Source organism: Marmota marmota, unplaced genomic scaffold (assembly GCF_001458135.2).
Source record: "Marmota marmota marmota unplaced genomic scaffold, marMar, whole genome shotgun sequence".
NCBI lineage: Eukaryota > Metazoa > Chordata > Mammalia > Rodentia > Sciuridae > Marmota > Marmota marmota.
Window position 1 is genome coordinate 1,583,672 of NW_025999927.1, and position 21,138 is coordinate 1,604,809.

Consider the following 21,138-nt stretch of genomic DNA (forward strand, 5'->3'; position numbering starts at 1 on the left):
GGGCCACTTGGAAAGCTCCGCCTGCTCCCACACTGTGGCCCTCCCTGCTGCTCTGAGGCCGGGCTCATTTCCTACCTCTCCTGGTGGCTTCCAATGCTCCCTGGTCTCTGAACTGCCCCCAGGTTCTGCCTTGTGGCAGCTTTGGTTTAGCGGGTCCCTCCTATGTCACCTTGTGGTCCTCCTCATCTTACTCTGTGCTGTGGTTGGTGGTCTGCATGTGCCTTCTCCACCGGGAAGCAGCCTTGAGGACAAGATCCGGGTCTTTGGTGTCCATTTACTCGTGCCGTGTACTTTGAGCCTTCTAATCCACCCCAGGACTGCCCTGGGCCCTGGGGAAACTGGAGGCAGGCAGCACACCGATACGTGGACTCGTGGACTCACTGAGGTGCACTCTGTGGGGGTGAGGAGTGCACGGGAGAGAGAGGAGGGTGGAGCCAGGAGCTGGCACGGAGTCAGACATGCTTTCCTTGCGCATCTCCAACAGGCCGCCCTGATGCAGGGACCCGCGCACGTGCGCTGAGCCCATGGCACCCACGTGAAGATTGATTCCCACAAGTGGGAGCTGGTCACAGGGAGGAAGTCTGAGTGCTTTGCTGCTGGGAGCCCATGGGTCTCGGTCCTGTGCCATCAGACGTGCCCTGGGGATGTTGGTGGGTGTAGTACTGGCCAAGTAAAGCGTCAGTAGGAGGTGAGCTCTGCTCCCAAGCGTCACGTCAGCACCATGCCCCAGGGGGTCAGTCTGGCATCTTCTTGCCGCTGCTCCTCTCTGGCCCCAGGTGGTGAGCACTCACTCTTTTCAGTGTTCCTGATGTGGGGGTGTCCATCTGTGGTTCCAGGAAGACCAATGTCCTGTTTTTGATTCTTCCAGCCTCCAGGAGAGGATAAAATCCCTCAACCTGTCACTTAAAGAAGTCACCACTGAGGTAAGCACCGCAGAGGTTTTCTCTGACTTTCTATCTACGTCACAGACCATGTAGGCTCAGGAAGAGAGGAGGGGAGCCCAGAGAGCCAGGGAGGGCTGCCATCCTGGTGGGTCCTGATCTGTGGCCATCCACAGGGCCCTGGCTTTTGGAAGGGCTCTCGGCTCAGGGACGGGGACAGGGGCTCCTGTGCACATCAAGTGCCTCTGCTTAACAGGTTCTCTGCCAGATGCTGTGGCAGAGAGCCTGGGAACAACCCCTCCTCCCTGGCCTCAGGTCTGGGAGCCTGGGAGGTCCTAAGGTGTTCGGGTCATGAAAGAGCAGTGCTCATCCAGAGAAGGAGAGTCTCGGGCCCTGGAGGAGGAGGAGTGCTAAGGGCCTGGTGGTCACCGCAGCTAATCCACGTTGGGATGTGTTGTTGGCAAGAATGTAACAGTGACTATGGCTCTTTTCTCAGGTTTTGGGTCTCACTCATTTCTAAAAACAGCACTAGTGATGTTCTAATGGACACTCGGCAGTATGTTTGAAGGGTGGTACTTGCATAGAAGGAGAGCTTCTCTGAGGAGCCGTGGTGTCCATAAGAGGGCAACAGGCCCAGGGACCGAGGGACGCTTGAAACCTGCTTGGTGTTCCTGAGCACCTCCTGGGGGTGCTCCTTCAGAGAGAGGAGCAGGAGGCAGCCCCACAATTATCCCCGGCTGCTGCTGAACCTTGGATTCGCCCAGGACCTGGGTTGCCTTGTCTGCATGCCATCCTGGTCTGTCTGTGCTGCTTAACCAAGCACCACAGCTCGGTGGCTCTGGACAACAGGAATTCTCTTCTCAAAGCACTGGAGGCCGGAAGTCTGAGGCCCAGGTACCAACACAGTCAGGCTCTGGGGAGGGCCCGTGGTCACAGATGGCCGGCTTCTCCCAGTGTGCACCTGGTGGAGAGAGGGCAGGAGTGCCGTCTGGGGTCCCTTTCATAGGGCACTGATCCCTTCCATGAGGCCTCACTCTTGTGCCACCTCCCACAGCCTCAGCTCTTGGTGCCAGCTCACAGGGGTTAGGGTTTCAATGTGTGCATCTGGGGACACAGGCACTGCAGCTGTCACACACCCATCTCTGGTATATTTATAACAACTTGAATACTTTTCCATAAAATTAAGGAAATCATGCCTCAGATTTTAAAATGCAAACATAAAAATCTCCATTTAATAATGAGTTCCTCAGGGTCTAATTTTATTTGTAAGAAGGTGGTGCAGATTTTCTGGGTTTGTGTGCACGCATGTGTGTGGGGGCCTGTGTTTGTACACATCCATGGTGTGTGTGTTGGAGAGCACATGTGAGCCCACAGTGAATACAGCCAACCTCTCTGGCCATGCAGAACACTGTCTTTCCATTCTAGACCAGGTTGGCTGGTGGCATGAGGTACAAGTCTCAGCTTGCCAGGCACACACAGCCCTGGTGTTCTCAGGGAGAGAATTTCTTGCCCACGCCATGTTCCTTCAACTCTCAGGGGTTACCCAAACCAAAGGTAATTAAGGGATAAACAAGATGAAAGAAATAGTTGGAAATAAGTGGAATACCTGGAGATTGGTGGATATTAGATTACATCCAGCAGAGCCCGAAGGAATGTACATTGCAACCTTATAAGAAAGTGTAGAAAGGGTGTTTCATGTTGATAGTGACAGCTTGAAGGATGGCTTTGCTCAACAAAGGAGAAATTGACTCGATTATGATTAACAGGTACCATTAACTAAAACTGGAACTGTTAGACACAGATTGAATGAGATCTAGAATTCTGGCTCATGTTGTAGAATTAACAGAAATGCTTTTGGATTTCCATTGACAGTTTTAGATGGATGGGATGGGATGGGCCAGTCACCGGTCACGGAGCCAACCCAAACTTAGAGCTGGAGAAGGTGTTGGGGACATCTTCCTTTCAGCTCCTGGTTCTGACACCCTGACAAACCCTGAGTCATTGAGAGGGTCTGGAGATGAATCGCTGTGACGTGTGGACGCAGGGCACTGCTGGCGGGGGCTCTGGTGTGCAGGCTGCCAACCATGTCTTCACCCAGCAAGTGTGTTCAGCTGCCCAGCAGGCCGGGGCCCCTGAGTCCATGCAGTCCATGGATGGCTGTAGGAACCTGGGCGAGGTCTTGTAGGTCCTAAAACCCACCTCTCTTCCATCTGACATGGGCAAAGCACTTGAGCTGATGGTACCCATGTGTCCTCAATTGCTCTGTGGAAATTAAATTTATCCTTAGGGCTCTGTGAACCTGGGTAGGCTGATTTTATCTTTGAATGGAGGCTCAGATTTTTTGGCAAGAAAAGAGTAATGGTTCAGGTGACCCCCTCCATGGCCCATCCAGACAGCTCCGCAGTTCTCTTCATTCTTACTAACACTATGCTGTGTGCTTGTGTCGAAGAGGAAATACTTCTAAGTAGCTCATTAATCCGAATATAGATAACGGATGAATATGAGATTTTAGCCTTAGACAAAGGGAAAAAATTGTGATATTTTAGCCTCAAATCATTACTAAAAGATAACCCAGAGGCATTTGAAAAAAGAGATTGAGGTTTAAGACTTTTTTTTTTTTTTTTTTTGAGATGAAAAGAAAACTGTAGGAAGCGTTTGAGGGGGAAGATAAATGATAAAAGCAGCAGACCTCCTGAGAGCGGCTGGTCTATTTTTCAAATCTGACTTGCCAGCAAGGATCTGCCCTGGAGTTTCCCTAGAGACCGTCTACTAGTAATTAAATTTAGCTTGCCGCTCTGACCTTGATCTCAAAGGCCATATCTTAATCTATTGCCTACTACGTGCCAGGGACCGAAGCCCAGAGTGCTTGAGCCCTGGAGGAGAGAGACAGGGTAAAATAAGGAATGGAAATGAAGGGTGCGTCCCCTGGAGAAGAGGCTAGGGCACAAGGGGGCGAAGGGGGCAGGAGGGTCTGCTATTTTGGGCTTGTAATCAGTGAGGCCTCTCTTCCCAGGAAGTGGGCAGATGGCCCTGAGGGGTGCTGGTGTGCTAGCCACTGGGCAGGCGTGTTTCAGACAAGGGGTGGGGAGGGAGCCCCGGGAGGGCAGAGGCGGCTCCTTCCCATTGCGCGTGGGCAAGTTGGTCCACTTGAGTGCGGTGAAGGGTCTGGGGTCTGCTTGGCATGTGCCATGTTGGCCACCCCTCCTTCCCCCTCTTCTCTGTTTCCCTCTGCCTGTGATGTCTTGCTGGGAGGTCTCCTGCCGTCGCTCTTAACTATCTCCACAAGCCCAGCTGCTAGGAGTGAGTGGGCTCCGCCACCGTCTCTGGTCTTCGAGCATGCACCATTCTGCTGTCTCTCCCCTTCCAGGTGTGCACAAGCGGGAGCCTCTGCAGCAGGCTGAGGAGGAGAGTCAGCCACCTGGAGACCCGACTGCCGGCCCTGCATGAAGCCAAAGCGCTTGCCATATCAGGTGACTGCCCGCTGCTCAGGACAGCGCCCCCTTGTGTTTGGGTGCTTTGCCTTCAGTTTAATATTCTGCTGTTAGGGTCCTTACACTAGGCACCCCGAAGCTGTTCTGGGGAGGGGGGCAGTAAGGTTTCCTCATGGGGGGATGGGATGAACCTGGAAAGTACCTTTCGCATGCCTGTCTGTGCAGTGACCACGTGGTCTTGGTTCCCGCTCCTCCAACAGACTGGTGGGTGGAGGTGCTGCTCTGTACAGCCCTGTGAGGTGAGACCTCCTCCTGGGCTGCCGGAGGGCCCAGGCCTCTCTCTCTCTCTTTTTTTAAATTTTTATTATTGGTTGTTCAAAACATTACAAAGCTCTTGACATATTTCAAACATTTGATTCAAGTGGGTTATGAACTCCCATTTCCAGGCCTCTCTTAAGGGAAGGGCAACATGAGACCAGCCGACGGGCCTGTGTGAGGTCCAGCAGTGGAGCCAGAGACTTCTCAGGAGATGGTCGTTTCTCCTCCCTCTGGCAGATACTAAGGGGTGTATTTAAATCATAGCTTGAAAACACACGTTTCTGAAAACAGTGCCTTATTCTGTCATTTGAATAGAGCTTTCAAACATTCCGATTTGTCATTTTATGTGATTTCTGTGGCAACTGAATTATTAAGTGGGAGAGAGGCTATTACCAACAGCCTGGTGGGGAGATCAAGCTGTGGGGTGTGGCCTTTGGTTACATTCACTGGGGCAGCTGAGTGCTGGCAGATCAGGGGCTAGAGTCCAGATGCCTCAGGATGTGATCCATGGATGTGTGACCCAGGGAGTGTGGTGGCCTGGATTTCTCTGAATTTATAGGTTGAAAGGGTCCACAGCCCAGAGCTTCAGAGAAATCATAAACATTTAGTAGAGGTGTAATAGTTGCATGTGTGGGTTTTAGATGGTGTTCTAAGAAGGAAGCAGTGATTGGCAGTTTCTGCTCCTTGGATCATTAAGCAGCTAATGTTGGCGGCTAACGAGCAGCTTGGTCCCTGGTGCATCCACATGAGTAATTTGCAACCACGAAACATGGCTGCGGGTGTGAGGCTTGGCTCAGCCTCTCATGCCATTTACTTGGAATTATGGCCCCATTTGCTGTGATTGAACACAGCCTCACTTCCGAGTCAGGGCCTTGTTTTGTCTTAGTCAATGTGTCTCTGCAGGAGCACAGGTGGATGGCTTCCCTGCAGACCTAGGAGAGGAGCCCTCACTCCAGCCTGGAAGCTCTTTTCAGAATCTGGGGAAGAGTCTCAGATGGCATGTTGCAGGCGGCTCTGGGTTTTCTGTTTCAGCTCCTGGGCCAGCTGAGAAAATGGGTGAGGCCCAACAGGATGAAGGACAGACTGACTGACCTCTGCTTCCCATTTACCTTTGGGGCTCCTGGCAGGACGGGCCTCTCTGCGGCTGTCCTGGGGCTGTACTGGTGGCCGGGAGCTCAGCCCTCTTCACCTTCTGCACCATTCCATTTCTGTTTTTTCCTGCTTCAGAACCTTTGGGGTGGCAGGTTCTCTGTCCACTGGACCATGGCCACTGGGACATACCTCTGCCGAGAAGCCTTCCTCTAGCTGGGCTTTCCAGGGGAGTGCTGAGGGACAGTGCCCCCGAGATTCTTAGAGGCCCTTCCTTAGTGTGCTGGGCCTTTGGACTGTCTGGAAGTTTCTGTGATTTGCTGTCTCAGATGCGGAGACCCATCCTGGGTCTGATCCAGGGCCTGAGGCCCTTCCTTAATTTGAGAATCATTCACTATCTGCAGAGGCTGAGAGTAGAAATAGTTCTATCTTCAAACCTGGCGAGTTCTGGATCATTTTGGATCTAACATTTCTTTATCATCTCTCCCTGGCATTTTGTCACAGGCAGTGACAGGAAGCTGGTGGACACTTCTGTAACCTGCCTTGAAACGTCCATGGCAGTGTGATTAAATTTATCAGGAGCCCTTTCCTACATCACCGCACAGGATAACTGGGGGACTTTTTGCCACCAGGATACGAGTCCCCTTCCCTCTGGCTCTGCATGATACTTTCCTTTTAGTTTCCTTGAGAGGCAACCTCGCAACAAATTTAGCTTAAAGATAATTGGATTTTATTTGCACTTCTGGAATCAGACCACACTTCATTGTATAAAAACGAGCAAACGCTGCAGTGAACCAGGCGGAGGTTTGGTCTCATGGGGAGAAGATGCTGAGAAAGCAGAAGTGGACAGCCCAAAGGGGTGGTCCTTGGAGCAATCTCTCCTGAGAAGTTCCACCGAATGACTGTCCCACCGTGCCGGCTAGGACTGAGTCGTCTGGGGATTTGGCCGTTCCCTCTCCCGACTTCTCGGATGGTCAGGGTAGTTGCGGTGTGATGTGGTGGCCTTCAGTGCAAGCCACCCCATTTTGGCTGATCTCTTGGGCCTCGTGCAGGAGCTCTGTCCAAACCAAGGGCCTCCTGTGTCACTGGGCCCTGTTACGCTCCCAAGTATTGCCTGGCACCAAGGCCAGTGTCTCGAGCTTGGGGTTTTGTTATGGTGGCACCTGCAGCCAGATGCCCAGTGTCTTCTGTATCTGTTGCCACATAACGCACCACCCCAGGGTCTAGGGACTTAACATGTCACAGTCATTTATGTAACCTGTGTATTGGTGACTTGGGCTGGGCTTGCCCTGGGGAAGCTGAGGCTCTGACCTGGGGCTGGCGACACCACTTCCAAGGCTGTGCAGGCACGTGGGTTGGTGGGCTGCGCGCTACCGGTCCCACCATGGCCGGCTTGGCTTCCTTACACCCTGGCTGCTGGTGCCAGGAGGGAGCATCCCAAGGCACAGGCAGCAGGCATTGCTTATTTCTTAAAGCTTGGTCTAAAAAGCTGCCCTGCTTCTCTTTCAAGGTGTGATAAATTACTCCTAAACTGCACAGCACAAAACGAGGAGCTATGTCTCTTCACAGCCCTTAGAGCAGCTCAGCTGGCTCAGGGCGTGTGAGGGAGCCATGGAGAACTGGTCTGGGTGCAGCCTTTCTGAGGCGTGGCTGTTCTGAGAACTGCTTCCAAGGTCACCTGTGGCTGCTGATGGGGCCTCAGTGCCTTGCCCTTGGCTGGTCCCCTCAAGCACGGCAGTGGATCTCCACACAGCAACCCATCAGAGAGGAATCAAAAAAGACAGAAGCCAAAGGGCTCTTTGAGGACTTGTTCGCCCCCCCCGTCAAACTGTCACTTCTGCTTTAGTGACTTGAAGCAAGCCACCAAGTTCAGCCTGTACTCAGGAGTAGGAAGACAGGCTCCACCTAAGGGAGGAATATTAAGGAATTTGGTGACACGTGGAAATCCATCTTGCTGCCACTCCTGTTGTGTTCAGTTCATCAGATAGTCCTGGGCCCCTGAGGGGAGGGGGCAGATGGCCACTCTGCATGGGATGTGGCCACAGAACTCTGGTGCTGTGTTCAAAGTGCCACGGTGCTACTGCACCAGCAGGACTTTGAGAGCCAAAGATGTGGACAGAGAGGTTTTCAGTTGGAGGAAAGAGCCTCAGTGCTTTATTTACCTGAGGATGTCGCTGAGCGCTTACTAAGTGCCAGCCTGGTTCTGGATACTGTAGGAGCAGGCGGGACACCCTCCAGTGTGATGTCCTGTCCTGGGTTTGGCCACCTGGGCAGTGCTTGTTGTGGCTGGGCTGCCCGTGGGGAGTGCAGCTGGGCCACGAAGAGGCGGAGGAGTCTGGATGGACTTGGGCACAGGGTCAGGGCCATGGAGAAAGCTGGTTGAGCTAGGCAGGGCCAGGAGGGACAGGGCTCTGAGCTGCCCTGAAGGGCAAAAGCATCGGGAGTCTTTCAACCCTTGGAGGCCACTGGGCATGTAGTGGAGCACACTGGCCTCTGCAAGCCACTGTGCTCTGGAGTTCATTCCCTATGCGTGGAGCTGCCTGGTGATCATCAGACTTTTCTTGGCCATGGCTCCCATGGCTTCTAAGCATCCTGAGGACCTAGACCTCCGGGGGCCCATGTGCCTTGACTCAGCTGCACCTGGGCCATCTCTTTTCTTTCCATTCTCTACTTCAGCCTCGACTCTCAAGTCATTCCACAAAGAATGGTTTGGTGCGAAGCACCCAGGAGGGGGTTGGTGTTCCGCTGTCCTGGTTGGACAGCACCCTGAGTGCTGTTTACACTGGCTGAGCATGGGAAGCTGCCTGTCCAGACAGGCTTCCTGGGTCTTGGGCAGTTTGGGCAGCGTAGCAGATAGAAGCCTAGAGTCCTGGGGGCAGAGTCCTGTGCTCAGGTCAGTTTTAGTGCTACCTGCGTGGGCAAGTCATTTGACCTCGTTGAGCCTTGTGTCCTCATCTGTAAAACGGGGCTAATAATGCTCATGCCTACCAGGGAGGTTAGGGTAAGGGTTAAGTGAGGCAGTGTACTAGTCCATGAGTCCAGAATGGTTCTGAGGCCCGGCCCGTGGCTGTGGCTGATGTGGCCCTCCACTGAGTCACACTGCTGTCCTTCCTCTGACTTTGCCTGCTGCTGGCACCCGGGGACAGGAAACACAGGGTATTTGCCAAGACAAACACACACTCGCATTTTGGTGGCTGGTTCCTGGGATGTGTGGCATCTGTGCAGCCTGCACCCGTGGGGCCTGGTTAGGGTTCCTACCCCCTGCCCTGGCCCAGCTGGGCTTCAGCCCTGGCTCTTCTCATCTGCCCCATCCTGTCAGGTGGCCATGTCCACTGATGTCCACACGTCCAGGTGCTGGATGCCCTCTGCAGCCACCACCCAGATCACAGCCTCCGTGGGTGCTGCAGGCCTCTTACCTCTGTTATCAGCTGGTCCTGGACACCTTGAGGCTGAATCAACAGGCCCCTACTGTTTTGGCTGAAGATGAAGGCCAGTCTCACGTGGTGAGAAAGCTGTGCGAACACTCCCTGCATGGGTCCCGGGGCCAGGGGGGCAGCCTGTGGTTCCTGCCGGCTTACTGGGACCCCGGCCATGTGGCAGTGAGGAGTGCCCATCTCACTTCTTTCTTCTTTCCATCCCCAACAGAAGGGCTTTGAGTTCACCACCTGTGCTTTGGAGAGGAGCTTTGGGTTCATTTCACCTCCAGATGAGCCTCTCTCTCTCTGACCACAGACAGGGAAATTCACAGCGCTGATGCCCAGAGCCCAGCTCCAGCTCCAGCTCCTCCGCCAGAGCCCCTGGATGAGAACATATTTCCAGGTGGTTTTAAGGCTTCCCGGGACCTTGAGCAGCCAGAGGAAGCTGGGCTGTCCCCTTCATGTCTCGCCACCTGCCTAGAGTGGTCCTGCTGCTGTCCTGAGCTGGGAGTCCCCTGGGAGCTGCTGTGATGGAACCCCCCTGCTCCCTCACCTTCCCCTTCCCAGAGGGGTGCCTGAGGCCCACAGCCTTCCTTACTCTATTTGCCTCACTGGGCCAAGAGCCCAGCTAAACTGGGGTGCAGCGACGGAGCTGCAGCCCTGCCCTGCTGGGAACCGAGGGGCAGCCGGCTGGGACTTTCACAGTGTGGCCTTCACAGGATGCTTCTGTCACCTGGGGGACAGCCTCATGTCCACTTGTCCCACCTGTGACCCCGCAGGGTCGCCCACACAGCTCTCCTGTGTCTCCTGTCTGACTCTCACTCCTAGCACCTGACCTGGACTTCTCCCCAGCTTCCAGGGAAACCCTTGTCCGGGGAACCCTGGCGCTTCCCCTGGAAGCTGCAGTTCAGAGATGTTTACTTACAGGTCCTGGACAGGGAGGGAGCAACCAAGCAGGCGGGCGGTCCCCCATCCTGGGTGACATAGGCCAGATGAAGGGCCTGGGGGGGCAGGGTGGGGACAAACCAGCACTGTATATGAGGACATGGGGTGTGGGTCACTTCAATGTCGAGGGAAAGCCCCAAATGGCCAGGCTAAGGGAAGTATCAGGAAAGCAGGACGGGGTGAGGGCCTGGCTGTTGGCAGAGGAAGGCCTCTAACTCTTGGTCACCAGCCACTGGCTTGAGCCACTTGGGCTTGGGGTTCTAAGGCCAAGGTAGCACCTGCTATGTGTGTTACCCTTCCACTGTCACTAGGCAGTTCTGATGGCCTTAGATCCTCAGGGACAGTTGGTGGCCCACACCAGGGGTCTGATGAATGAACCTCCCCGTGTGCTGTGGCCTGGACCTGGAGTGTCCCCGGGGCCATGCATCAGAAGGGTCCCTGCCCAGTGTGGCACTGTTGGGAGGTGGGCCCTCATACCCCGGCCATCAGTGAGTGGTTTTGCCAAACACTGCCACTCTGAAGCTCTGCCTTGTCACAGGTCCCAAAGCCACAAAGACGGATCCATCAAGGACTGAACCTCCAATCTGTGTGGGACTGTGAGCCTTTCCTAGGATGACGTGATGTGGGCATTTGTTATGAGAACTGAAGGTTGAGTGGCGGGTGTCAGTGTCTCTCTGCCCATTAGACTGGGTGTCTCTGGGCCACCTCAGGTTGTGGCATGCTGTCTTCTCACCTGCTCCCTGCACCCGTTTTCAAGGAACCAAGAGTCCAGATCATTTATCTTTAAGTAGGGTACGTGGATGTTCCTGGTCCTTCAGACCCCATGTTATTTTTATAGGATGGCTGTATCCAATCTCACCTTTCCTTCATAGAATGAAAACTCTCTACACCTAAAATGCACTTGTTGAAGACAAATGTGTCGTCTAAGTAGCAGCCTGAAATCTTTTAGGATTTGCGGGGAAGTAGGAACATTCTAGAAATGAACTAGACTTTCTAGATAAAAATGGTTGAAGTCCACAGTCGATAGTGAAGGTGTCCAACTCTCCCACGTGTGCCTCGAGCAGGCTGTTCCTGGCCGGTTTCCTGGGCCACTGCTGCAGGCTTGGGGCAAGTCCTGCTTTGAGAGACACCTGGCCCTGGTCCTTGCTATGTTCCATCTCTAGCAGGCACCGCACTGCCCCACTTTTAGAAGCAGCTCGTGTTCTGTGAAAACTCCTGTGTCCAGCTTTGTGTCCCCCGGGTCACTTCAGATGTTTCAGGCACGCTGGCACTGGGTGCTGCTCACTGGAAATTCTCCGGCTCTCTCTAGAAATCAGGTGACTGGAAGAAACAAAACAGACAGGAAGTGGCAAATGCCAGTGGAAGGAGCCTGCAGGCCCAGGTGGGTGGGGAGCCATCAGCAGGGGCTTGTTCAGAGCCTCAGTTGGCCCTGCTCAATGAGCCCAGCTCCTGCAGGCTGCCTGGGCCTCGACACTGGAGGCCGAGCCACGAGGCTGAGGTCTTCCCTGGCCTGGTGCTGCGGTCTGAATGTGCTGGGGGCTTAACCCCCAGGAGCAGGATTGAGAGGTGGGCCCTTCAGAGGTGATTAGGCTGTGGACGCGTCACCTTGGCGAATGGATTAATACCAGCATGGCACAGCAGGCACGCGATTGCCAGCCCGGATTCTGGTAAAAGGGTGAGTCTGTCCATGACTCCCTGTGTCTCTGGTGACTGCTCCTTGCCCTCTGCCATGTTGGGGTGTAGCTCAGAGGCCCTCACCAGACGTGGACTGTGTGTTGGGACTTTCCAGCCTCTAGAGCTATGAGTCAAAGGAACCTCGTTGCTTCTAGATTACATTCTGTGGTTTCTGTTATAGAAGCAGAAAACAGACCAGGATCCCCTGTGGACTGGAGCCTGCCATTCCCCAAGAGATCTGGGGTCACGCAGGACAAAAGACACGGGCCCTCTTTCTCATTTTAGGGTTATTTTCAGCACTGACTGTGTTTTTTTGCCTAGTAAATAAGTACAGCTGAAATGGGGGTAGGTAACAGTGGAGAGTTTTAGGAGGATTATTGCACACTGACATGTCTGTGGGCACAGGTAGGGTCATGTGGGAGGCACCCAGGTGAAGGATAGAGCAAGGCCTGGGCCTGGTCAGGGGAAGACAGTGTGGGCACAGGTGCATGGCCCTGTGTGTCCTCCCTTCACGGATGATGGGGCCAATGTTTCTGACCAGGTCATTTATTGCTATGAAACCAGAAGAGCCAAATTCATGATCAGCACTGCTCTGTGCACTCATGGAATCTAAATCTCTGAGACCTTGACAAGGTCATTCTCTGGGTCTGAGTTTCTTCAAGTGGAAATTCAGGCCAATTGTCAAGAGGCTCCCTTCCTGGATTGCTGGAGAGGTCAAATGAGACCATCATATGAAGTGAGGGAGCACAGCAAACCGTAAATTGGGGTTTTAGATGGAGACCTTGGGGAAGGAAGAGGTGTGCAATGACCCCCCCACACACTGTGGGGTGAATGCTGGGCCGGGAGCGTGGAGGTGTGCAGAGCCAGGAAGACCAGGCTGAGTGAGACTGCCATGGCCTCAGCCGCACGATGTGCAGAACGAAGCTTCAGGCAGCTGCCATTTACAGCGTCCTCACCGAGGAGGCATGTGGCCTGTGGCCAGTGGCCAGGGTGCAGTTCCACCCACATACTTGTGCAGCCTGGGGTCCCAGGTCACTGATGGCTTCCTTCAGGGCCAGCTCTGATTTCTGAGGTCTTGCCACAGGCTTAGCCAACTCGGCAGTTGGGGACAGCTGCACCCAGCAAGGTTTGCGTCTTGGGCTTAGCTCAGAGGTCCCAGTGCTTATAGAAGGTCATCTGGGGACAGTGTGGCCTTTTACTGTGGCTCAAGTTGTGATGTTGCCATGGGAATTCACTCTGCACACACAGAATGTCCCCTTTTCTCACCAAGCAGGTCCTCTGCCCTATGCCCTGGGCTCAGGGGAGGTCAGGTTGATAAGTGATCTCTCCCGAGTTTTATTAAGGACCCTGGCTCTGGAGCTCTGGTGGGCTGTGGGGGGCTGGAGGATGTCCCCAGCAAACCTGCGTGGGCACTTGCTCTGTGTACGGCATCTTTGTTGGTTTCTTCTCAGAAGCCTCATTCCTTTGAGCTGTTTGCCCGAGGAGACGGAACCTTTGCGGTCCTGCATGGTGTCTCTGGGGTCACAGTTTGTTCCACCTCACTTTTCATGAACTTTTAAAAAATATTTCTTTTAGTAGTAGATGGACACAATGTCATTATTTTTATTTGCTCATTTCTATGTGGTGCTGGAGGTCAGACCCAGGGCCTCACATGGGCGAGGCAAAAGCTCTACCACTGAGCCCCAACCCCGGCCCTCATGAACCTTTTACTTAAAAAGTGGCCCAGAGAGAGGTTGGGGCTTCCTTCGCCCAGCCTGAGGGGCAGGGGAAGGCGCCACACTGTGTAGGGGCCATCAGCCACACCTCTGGTTATCCTCCTGCAAGCCCCTGAGCCTGGGGTCCCTGAGGCTCTCTGTGGGCCTTGGGGGTTCTGCTCCATGGCCAGCTTGGTTGTGTGCAGGCTGGCAAGCACCTGCCGGAGGGAGAGTTTGCGTGTCTGTGTTTAAAACTCGAGAGGCCCTGTCTGCTCCCCTGCAGTGTCACTCTTGGTTTCCCCAGGCAGGTGGGTACCACGGTTTGGTCCTCCTTGGTCACCCGTCTCCTTCCACCCACCCTGGCTATCTCCTGGGGCTCCCGTCTCTTCTTCTGGCGATCTCAAATTCCGTCCTCGTGGAACCTGCCTCAGCCGCCCTCTGGAGTGGTCTGTCTTCTCTGACTCTCCTGGGGCTTGTTTGCCTGCCCTTTACAGTCCATCTTGACCCTTTATTTCACGGTCACCTCCTGGAGGGCAGGGGCAGCCCCTTGCTCTCTTTTGTATTTGCCACATCAACTAATACAGTGACAGAAAAGCAGTCAAGCCGTGTCCACCCCATCTTGGGATCAGAAACCACGATTCCAGGTCAGAGTGGCTTGTGCAGGGTGTTCAGAATGCCCCCAAGGTAGGAGACCTTTTGGGACACTTTCGATATTTATATTAGTTTGGAGGTACTGGTTGGTCAATGACAAAGAGGCGAACAGCCACAGGTGTCATTTAAGAGGAGGGCTCTGGGGTTGTTTGAGTTTGAAAACTGCCCTGTTGTTTTTTGCTATGTGACCTCAGAAAGATATGGAATTCTCTAGAATTCGGCTTTCTTAGCTATAGAGGCAACAATATGTATTTCATCGAGAAGTGCCAGTCTTTCATATACCACAGAGAAAAAAAATTGCTGTCAATGAAACAATGATTCAATGTTTCATTTATGCTCATGGAAGTAACTCTTAGATACATTTAGGCTTTCAGGAAACCACAGGCCAGCTGGGCATGGGCCAGCGGGGCACATTGGATCCCAGTGACTGGAGGCTGAGGCAGGAAGATCGTGGGTTCAAAGCCAGCCTCAGCAAAAGCGAGACACTAAGCAACTCAGTGAGACCCTGTCTCTAAATAAAATACAAAATAGGGCTGGGGATGTGTACCTGCCCCTCTCCCCCTGGCCATTCTTTGGAAAGGAGAGTGTATGGATTGGGGTGCCTGGAGAAGGCTGGTCGTCACACTTGGAGACTTCTTCAGCAGCTCTGGGCTGCAGTTGTCGAGGGTCCTGTCCCCCACAAGCGTGCAGCCTGTCCTCTGTGCTGCTGGAGGAAGCTGCCGTAGGATTTTCTGCTGGGTTGTTGACACTTCAACACTTAAATGCACCTGCTTTCCTGATCCTGGACACCCACTTGCACAGTCAGAGCTCAGTGGTCCTGGAACCTACCAGGAGCCGCAGGTGCCTGGGGCCACCAGGAGTGGCAGCAGCATTGTGACAAGTGCCTCTGGCCTTTGCTCCTTGGCGTTCGTCTGCCTCAGTTCTCCTCCCGTTTCCAGTGGTGCTATTTGTGTCTGGGTGGCCGTGTGGCACGTTCAAGCCCCTTGTCAGGGATGCGTGTGGTGAGCCTCTTTCCTGCTCTGGGCCGTTTCCTCCTGTTTTCCTACGGGTCTCTTGAGGAGCACAGTTTCTACCTTTGACGAAGTTCCCATTTTCCTTTGTAGTTCGTGTCTTCAGGGTTCTCTGATATGCTTGCTCCAAAGCCAGGGAGGGGGTCTCCCTGTTTCCCTTGGAAGCTTTCATGTTAACCACCGTTAGACCTGTGGCCGTTTCTGTGCTGTTTGGTGTGTGGTTTGAAGTGTGGAGGGAGGCGGCCCTTTTCTCATGGAGATAACTAGCTGTTCTGTTTGTTGAAAATACTGCCTTTTGTTCATTGGGTTGGATTTGTACTTAGATTGAAAAGCAGTCGACTCTCTGAGTTTGTGTCCACTTCCGGGTCTTCTGTTCCTCTCCGTGGATGTGTTTGCCCACCTCTGCTGAAGCTGGACTGTCGTGGTGTGTGGTGACCACAGCATGAGTCTCAAAACCAAGATGGACTTTTTGAGGATCACCCCAGTTTTCTAAGCCTTTGCATTTTCTTTCATGTGATAGAATAAGCTCATAAATTTCTGCCAAAGAACCTCATGAAATTTTGATTGGAATTGTATTAAATCAGTGAATCAATCTGGAGAAGCTGAAACCTCAGTAACATGAAGTTTTCCAATGTGTGTTTGTGGTTTGTCTTTCTAATTATTTAAATCTTTACTTTCTCTCAGTACGTATTAAAAAAGAGCGCTCTTCCACATATTTCTTTAAATTTCTCCCTAAGTGTTTCTCATCTTAAAATATCTTATAAATTGTGTTTTAAAAAAAATTATCTCCCAATAGTTTATTGTTGATATGTAGATAATTTTTTAATGTCTTATAAATAATTTTAATGATTAAATGCATGTAGGCAACCAAGAAAATTCACAAGGTCACTGATCTTTGGCTGGATATTTCCTTTTCCTTGGTGCGTGTTAATCCCACAGCAAAATGGTTTCCTATGGTGTTCTGGCACGACACACCATGCACTACTGATTTTTGCATGTTGACTTTGCACCCTGCAACCTAGCTATATTCCGTGTGTCGGGGTTTCTCTTAGATTCATAGAATTTCTTGTTTATTTCTGTAGCAACCCATGATTCAGGTGTTATTCCAATAATGGTTTATGGAAAGTTTGTCCTGGGCATGCTGATTTCCTCCCTGCTCATCACACAGCTTGAGGAACATGACTGGGGTGTTAATTAGGTCCAGTCCGACTCCAGGGCTCCATCCCTCCCCATCCTGAGGGAGGTGCCACACCTCCTGGACACTGGGAGCAGTGCCTGTGGCTTTCCTGGGTCCCACAGGGACATTCTCGTGTCATCATTTTCACAGGCCAGGAATATCTGAGGGGACTCCTGGAACAGACTCAAGAATTGGGGGGTGCAGAGGGCATTTTCAGTGAAGCAGGGGCCTCTTCAGTTCTGGCACAGCAATGCTGAACTAAAGGTAGGGTGGGTGAGGCTGGCCTGGGCACGTTCAGGAAGCAGGTTTACTGAGGCTGCAGTGCCCGGAGGGGCCGGTGCCAGGGTCTCTGGGCCCTGAGTTTGGAGATTGTCTTGGACGTATCCTCAGTGGGGTGGATGGTTACCTGATGGTGGGTGGGAATGCAACAGTTGCTCTCTGTCCACTCTTAGGAGAGCTTGGGACGGACTCTGCCATAGCTTATGTCGACAAACCTAGCATTTCAGTTCCCTGAGCCCTCTGCAGACACCCTACCAACCTTGACATTCCTCGTAAACATTTCCTGACAAGAAGGGAGGCTTAATTAAGGCAGGGTCCTTGGGTTGGGGTCTCTGGTCCATTCAGTGCTGCTGCTGAGCAGCCTCTGCTGCACGGGGCCTGTCAGCTGAGCTGCCTCCGCCTCCTTTCTCCTCTCCCGCCCTGTGCTATAGGAGGCCATTTCTGCACGGCCAAGGACCTGGCTGAGGAGATCCGCTCCCTGGGCAGTGAGCGTGAGGAGCTGGAGGCGCTCCTGGGCAAGCTGCTGGGGCTGAGTTCCAGAAGCACCGGGAAGCTGGGACACCTTCGTGAGGACCAGGACAGGCTGTGCCGGGAGCTGGCCTGCCAGACTGCGGCCTACGGTGAGTGGCGGGGGGATGTCCAGCTCCATATCTCCTGGCAGGTGGCCAGGCAGGACCATCTGTGCTTCTGGGACCTTGATGAGGGGGTGCCATGGGCCACACAGCTTCCATTTTCTGTCAGAAGCTTCAGCAAACAGGGTGGTGCCACTCAGGGGTGACACCCTGTCCTCCGCCTGCATCTGCCCAGGGCTCCTGACTGTGCAGAGCAGCCCTCCTTGGGGGCAGGCCTGTAGCCCCTCCTTGGGGCAGTCCTCTCCCTCTGTGCCCAGGCTCAGTCTTCCCATCTGCACTGCAGCCTGGCTAGGGAGAGCAGGTGCCTCTCAGGGCTTCTCCTGGGGAAGGTCATCCACACAGGTACTGCCTCTGCCCGGGTCTGCTAGGAGCAGAGCCCAGGTGCTGCTGTGTCCTTCCTGTGCTGGTGGTCCAGAGTGGAGGCCACCTGAGGGCCCAGCCTCGGGGTCTCCAAGGATCCTGGTTCTGTCCAAGCAGAGACAGCAAACATTTACTTCTAAAGAAAGTGAAGGATTTCTCACGAGTTTCCTTCCAAAATGCTGAATGAAATCATCAGAAGCAAATCAGATTTAAAAGGTAATAGATGCTAGAACTTGCTTCTTCACTGGTGATGAGAATGTTTGGCTCATGGGGGGTCAGTGCCGTGGAGTTGTGTGCAAAAATCCTGGGCGTGTGCGCGTGGAGGGCAGAGGACGAGACAGCACAGCAGGGTCCCTCATAAATGTCCTTCACCATTCTGATGGAATAAATAGATGTGAATAAGCAGCCACATTTTACAAAGTATGCTTACCTGAAGAGAAATAAGAAGGAAGTGGGATTTTAGGAGTCGGATCTGAAATGAGGATCTCTGAAAATATCCCACAAATTGATGTACGTGATTTTTTTTTTTTTTTTTTTGATACCAGGGGCACTCGACCACTGAGTCACACCCCCAGCCCTGTTTTGTATTTTATTTAGAGACAGGGTCTCACTGAGATGCTTAGTGCCTCAGTTTTGCTGAGACTGTCTTTGAATTCATGATCCTCCTGCCTCAGCCTCCCTAGTTGCTGGGATGACAGGTGTACACCACCGTGCCCAGCTGATGTACATGAAAATTAGTGTCTAAAAGCCAAAAAAAGGAATGTAGCATCAGCTAGCAGGAACTAGGTGTGCCATTTTAGGGTGCATCAACTTTGCTGTGTGGGTCCATCAGCTTGCAGGGGCTGTGGTTACTACAGTGTTCCCGGGTCAGAGTGTGCTTGGTGGTACTGGGTCACTTGGTAACCAGCACTACAAGCTGGCTCAGCAACTCAGGGCTTCTCTGAGTTTCTTCTCACTTTTAAAGATCAAGCCTTTTTTTTTTTCCAACTATGTAATGGGAGACTGTACACTTGAGCCTAGGTAACTTCAGTACTGATCAGGGGCAACGTGCTCTCCTGAGACGTTCCAGCCTGGCCGACTGGGCATGAGGGATGAGCATCATGTACTTATTTTTGCTGTTGGATTTCTAAGTGTACAAACTATAAAAGCTACGCGATTTCTCGTGACATCAGCATGCACGAGGGGGCAGAGATTAGCTCTAGGAGTACAGAGGCTGTGAACATATTTGGGCAAATAGAGTGCAGCAGTGTTTCCATGTGAATGGCGGAGCTCTGGAAGGCTATTAAGATCCTTTCTAAAAAGGGCTGCGCAGCGTTTTTTGAATCCCGTCCTTGTCACTTCACCAAGGATTTTCACAGTGATGAATAAAACATGCACAGGTGGAAGGAGCCGGTGGCCGCCGCGGGTGCTGGATTGTCGGTGGCGCCGTACGTACGGGTGGGGAGCAGCTCTGCGTCTCACGCTTGGATCTTGCTGCGTCAGCTCCCCTGGTCCCAGATGTATCCACAGGCCAAGCTGATTCTTACCCAGTATGAGGAGCTTTGGCTCCGGTGACTCAGATTAGTTAACCCAGACTGCAAGCGTGCGAGGGACAGATAAGTAAGGTATAAACTCCCGAGTCCGTCAAGCTGCATAATAAAAGGGAGTGTAATTAACTAGGCCGAGTCTGTCCAGCCGCTTTTGGGTGCTGGGTGTTGACAGTGCGGGATGCTCTGTGTTCAGGGTTAGGTGCAAGCCCAGCAAAAACACAGTACCTGCTAAGTGATGGACTCCCCCTGGCCTTCGACATATTGAAGTCTAATGTTCAGGAACGAGCACTGCGTTGTGGTCCTGAGTGTGACTTCAGCATGGTTGTAGAAGTGGCCCTTGGGAAGGGGCAGTGCACACAGGGAGGAGCAGCCCAGAGCGTGAGGGGCCCAGACTCATCCGTCTTGCTCCCCAGGCCCCTGCAGGTGGCATTCAGTCCACGGCGCTGAGCCAGCCACATGTGTGTCCAGGTCCAACCTGAAGGAGCCAAGAGAGGAGAGCTCAGCCCTGTTGGCTCCCTTTGAGACATCTGCACACTCCTCTGCCACTGCCACAGCCAAGGCCTGTGGTGACAGTCAGAGGCAAGGGTTGTGGGAAGCACCCTTACCCAGTGGCCCTGTCAGGGAGGATTTGCCGTCACATCCGGGGCCAGCCAGTCTCTGGTGTCTCACACCACACGCTCAAGGCCAACGAGCACTTGGGGGGCTATAGGCCAGGGTCCAGTGTCGTTGGCTAGACTAAGCTCCATCCCTTGGATTTGGATCACGCAGATGGACCTCCAGGCTTTGGCTTCTCATTCGATTCCCAGTGGTGGCTTCGAAATATCCCATGGGAGGTGACAAGTTGTTGAGTTGGAGGTTCAGGTCAGGGCGTCTGCAGACAGCACAGGATGACAACAGGAAGTCCCTGGAGAAGCAAGGGGCAGGCATCCCTGCTCGAGGGCTTTGTCACTGTGGTGACTGGGTCCTGCAAGGACGTGGGAGGAAGCCAGCCTGAGTGCTGCGTCTTTCTTGGGCTGGGAGAGCAGCGCAGAGTCCTGAGCAGGGTGAGGTGGGAAGAGACAGGAGGAAAAGCCAGCTCCTCCACTCAGACACCTACGGAGGTTACCTGAGACCCTCTCGCTAGTACGGATTTCAGCAGTTTTTTTTGTTTTAAGGGAAAGTGGGGTTAAAAACAATTGGTAACTTCTTTAGTGGGCTATGTCTGCTTTCCAGAAAAGAAGACCAGCTTGCGATTTACGTGCGTGTTTTCCCATCTCCTGTGTGTAACTTGGTGACCTGTATTATCCTTTATTAATGATGCTGATTTTGTGTGTAACTCAGTTATAAAGCAAGCCGGTGTCTGGGGAGAGGTTCAACCACAGAATGATCAGGGCTGGAATTCTAAACAGGGCACCTTTGACGTCTCCCAGTTGCTGCCGGCTGCTTGGCACTAAGACAAGCTCAGAGCCTGGCTGGGTCCGTGGCCCAGTGAGCCCTTCAGGTGGGTCAGAGATGCCCAGGGAGCGGGTCAGCTGCAGGGCTTCATGTTCCTGGGAATGACTTTGTCCACCTTGGCTTGTTTGCCCCTCAGGGAGAGCAGATGAGGGTGCTGAGGGTGGCACTCGGCTCCGGCTGAGAGCCAGCTGCCCACGTGGCAAGACCCTGCTCTTACTTGGAGGCTGGCTAATGAAAGGGAGTGGTGCCCTGGGTGGGGGACACTGAAGTCCACTGAGGCAGCTTTCTGCAGAAACTCCCTCACCCTGTGAAGACAGGGCTTTTGGTGTAGGGATCCCGAGACGCACAGATCCACATGCATTTGTCAGGTATGTTTAGCAAAAACTGTCAAGATGAATTAAACAAGAGAAGGAAATCTGTGTCTCCTTCTTTTTTGATAAGAGTGGGAACGAATGGTGAACCAGAAAGGTTCATCTAACAGAGATAAAAAATAATAAAATCATATAAAAAATTGTGTTCAAAGGAAACAGAAGACAGTGCTAATGACAAGTGTTAATTATTTGGTGTGAGACTATGACATGATGAGGAGCATCCTAGGAGCAGGAGCAAAAACTGCGG

The 21,138-nt window shown here is 53.1% G+C and overlaps 1 protein-coding gene across 7 annotated transcripts in view; it reads left to right on the top strand.

The window, feature by feature from the left end:
* Disc1 (DISC1 scaffold protein) overlaps positions 1-21,138 on the top strand; it is a 202,810-nt gene that overhangs the window by 74,672 nt on the left and 107,000 nt on the right. For 6 of the 7 annotated variants that reach the window (XR_007346494.1, XR_007346496.1, XR_007346495.1 and 3 more), the window contains exons 7-9: positions 869-923; positions 4,249-4,351; positions 16,997-17,185. Coding sequence is in view for 3 of the 7 variants with exons in the window: in XM_048800368.1 (XP_048656325.1) it covers positions 869-923; positions 4,249-4,351; positions 16,997-17,185 (347 nt within the window). In the remaining 4 variants the exon portion in view is untranslated. The remainder of the gene's footprint in view (positions 1-868; positions 924-4,248; positions 4,352-16,996; positions 17,186-21,138) is intronic. The other variant, XM_048800370.1, reaches the window with a different exon arrangement.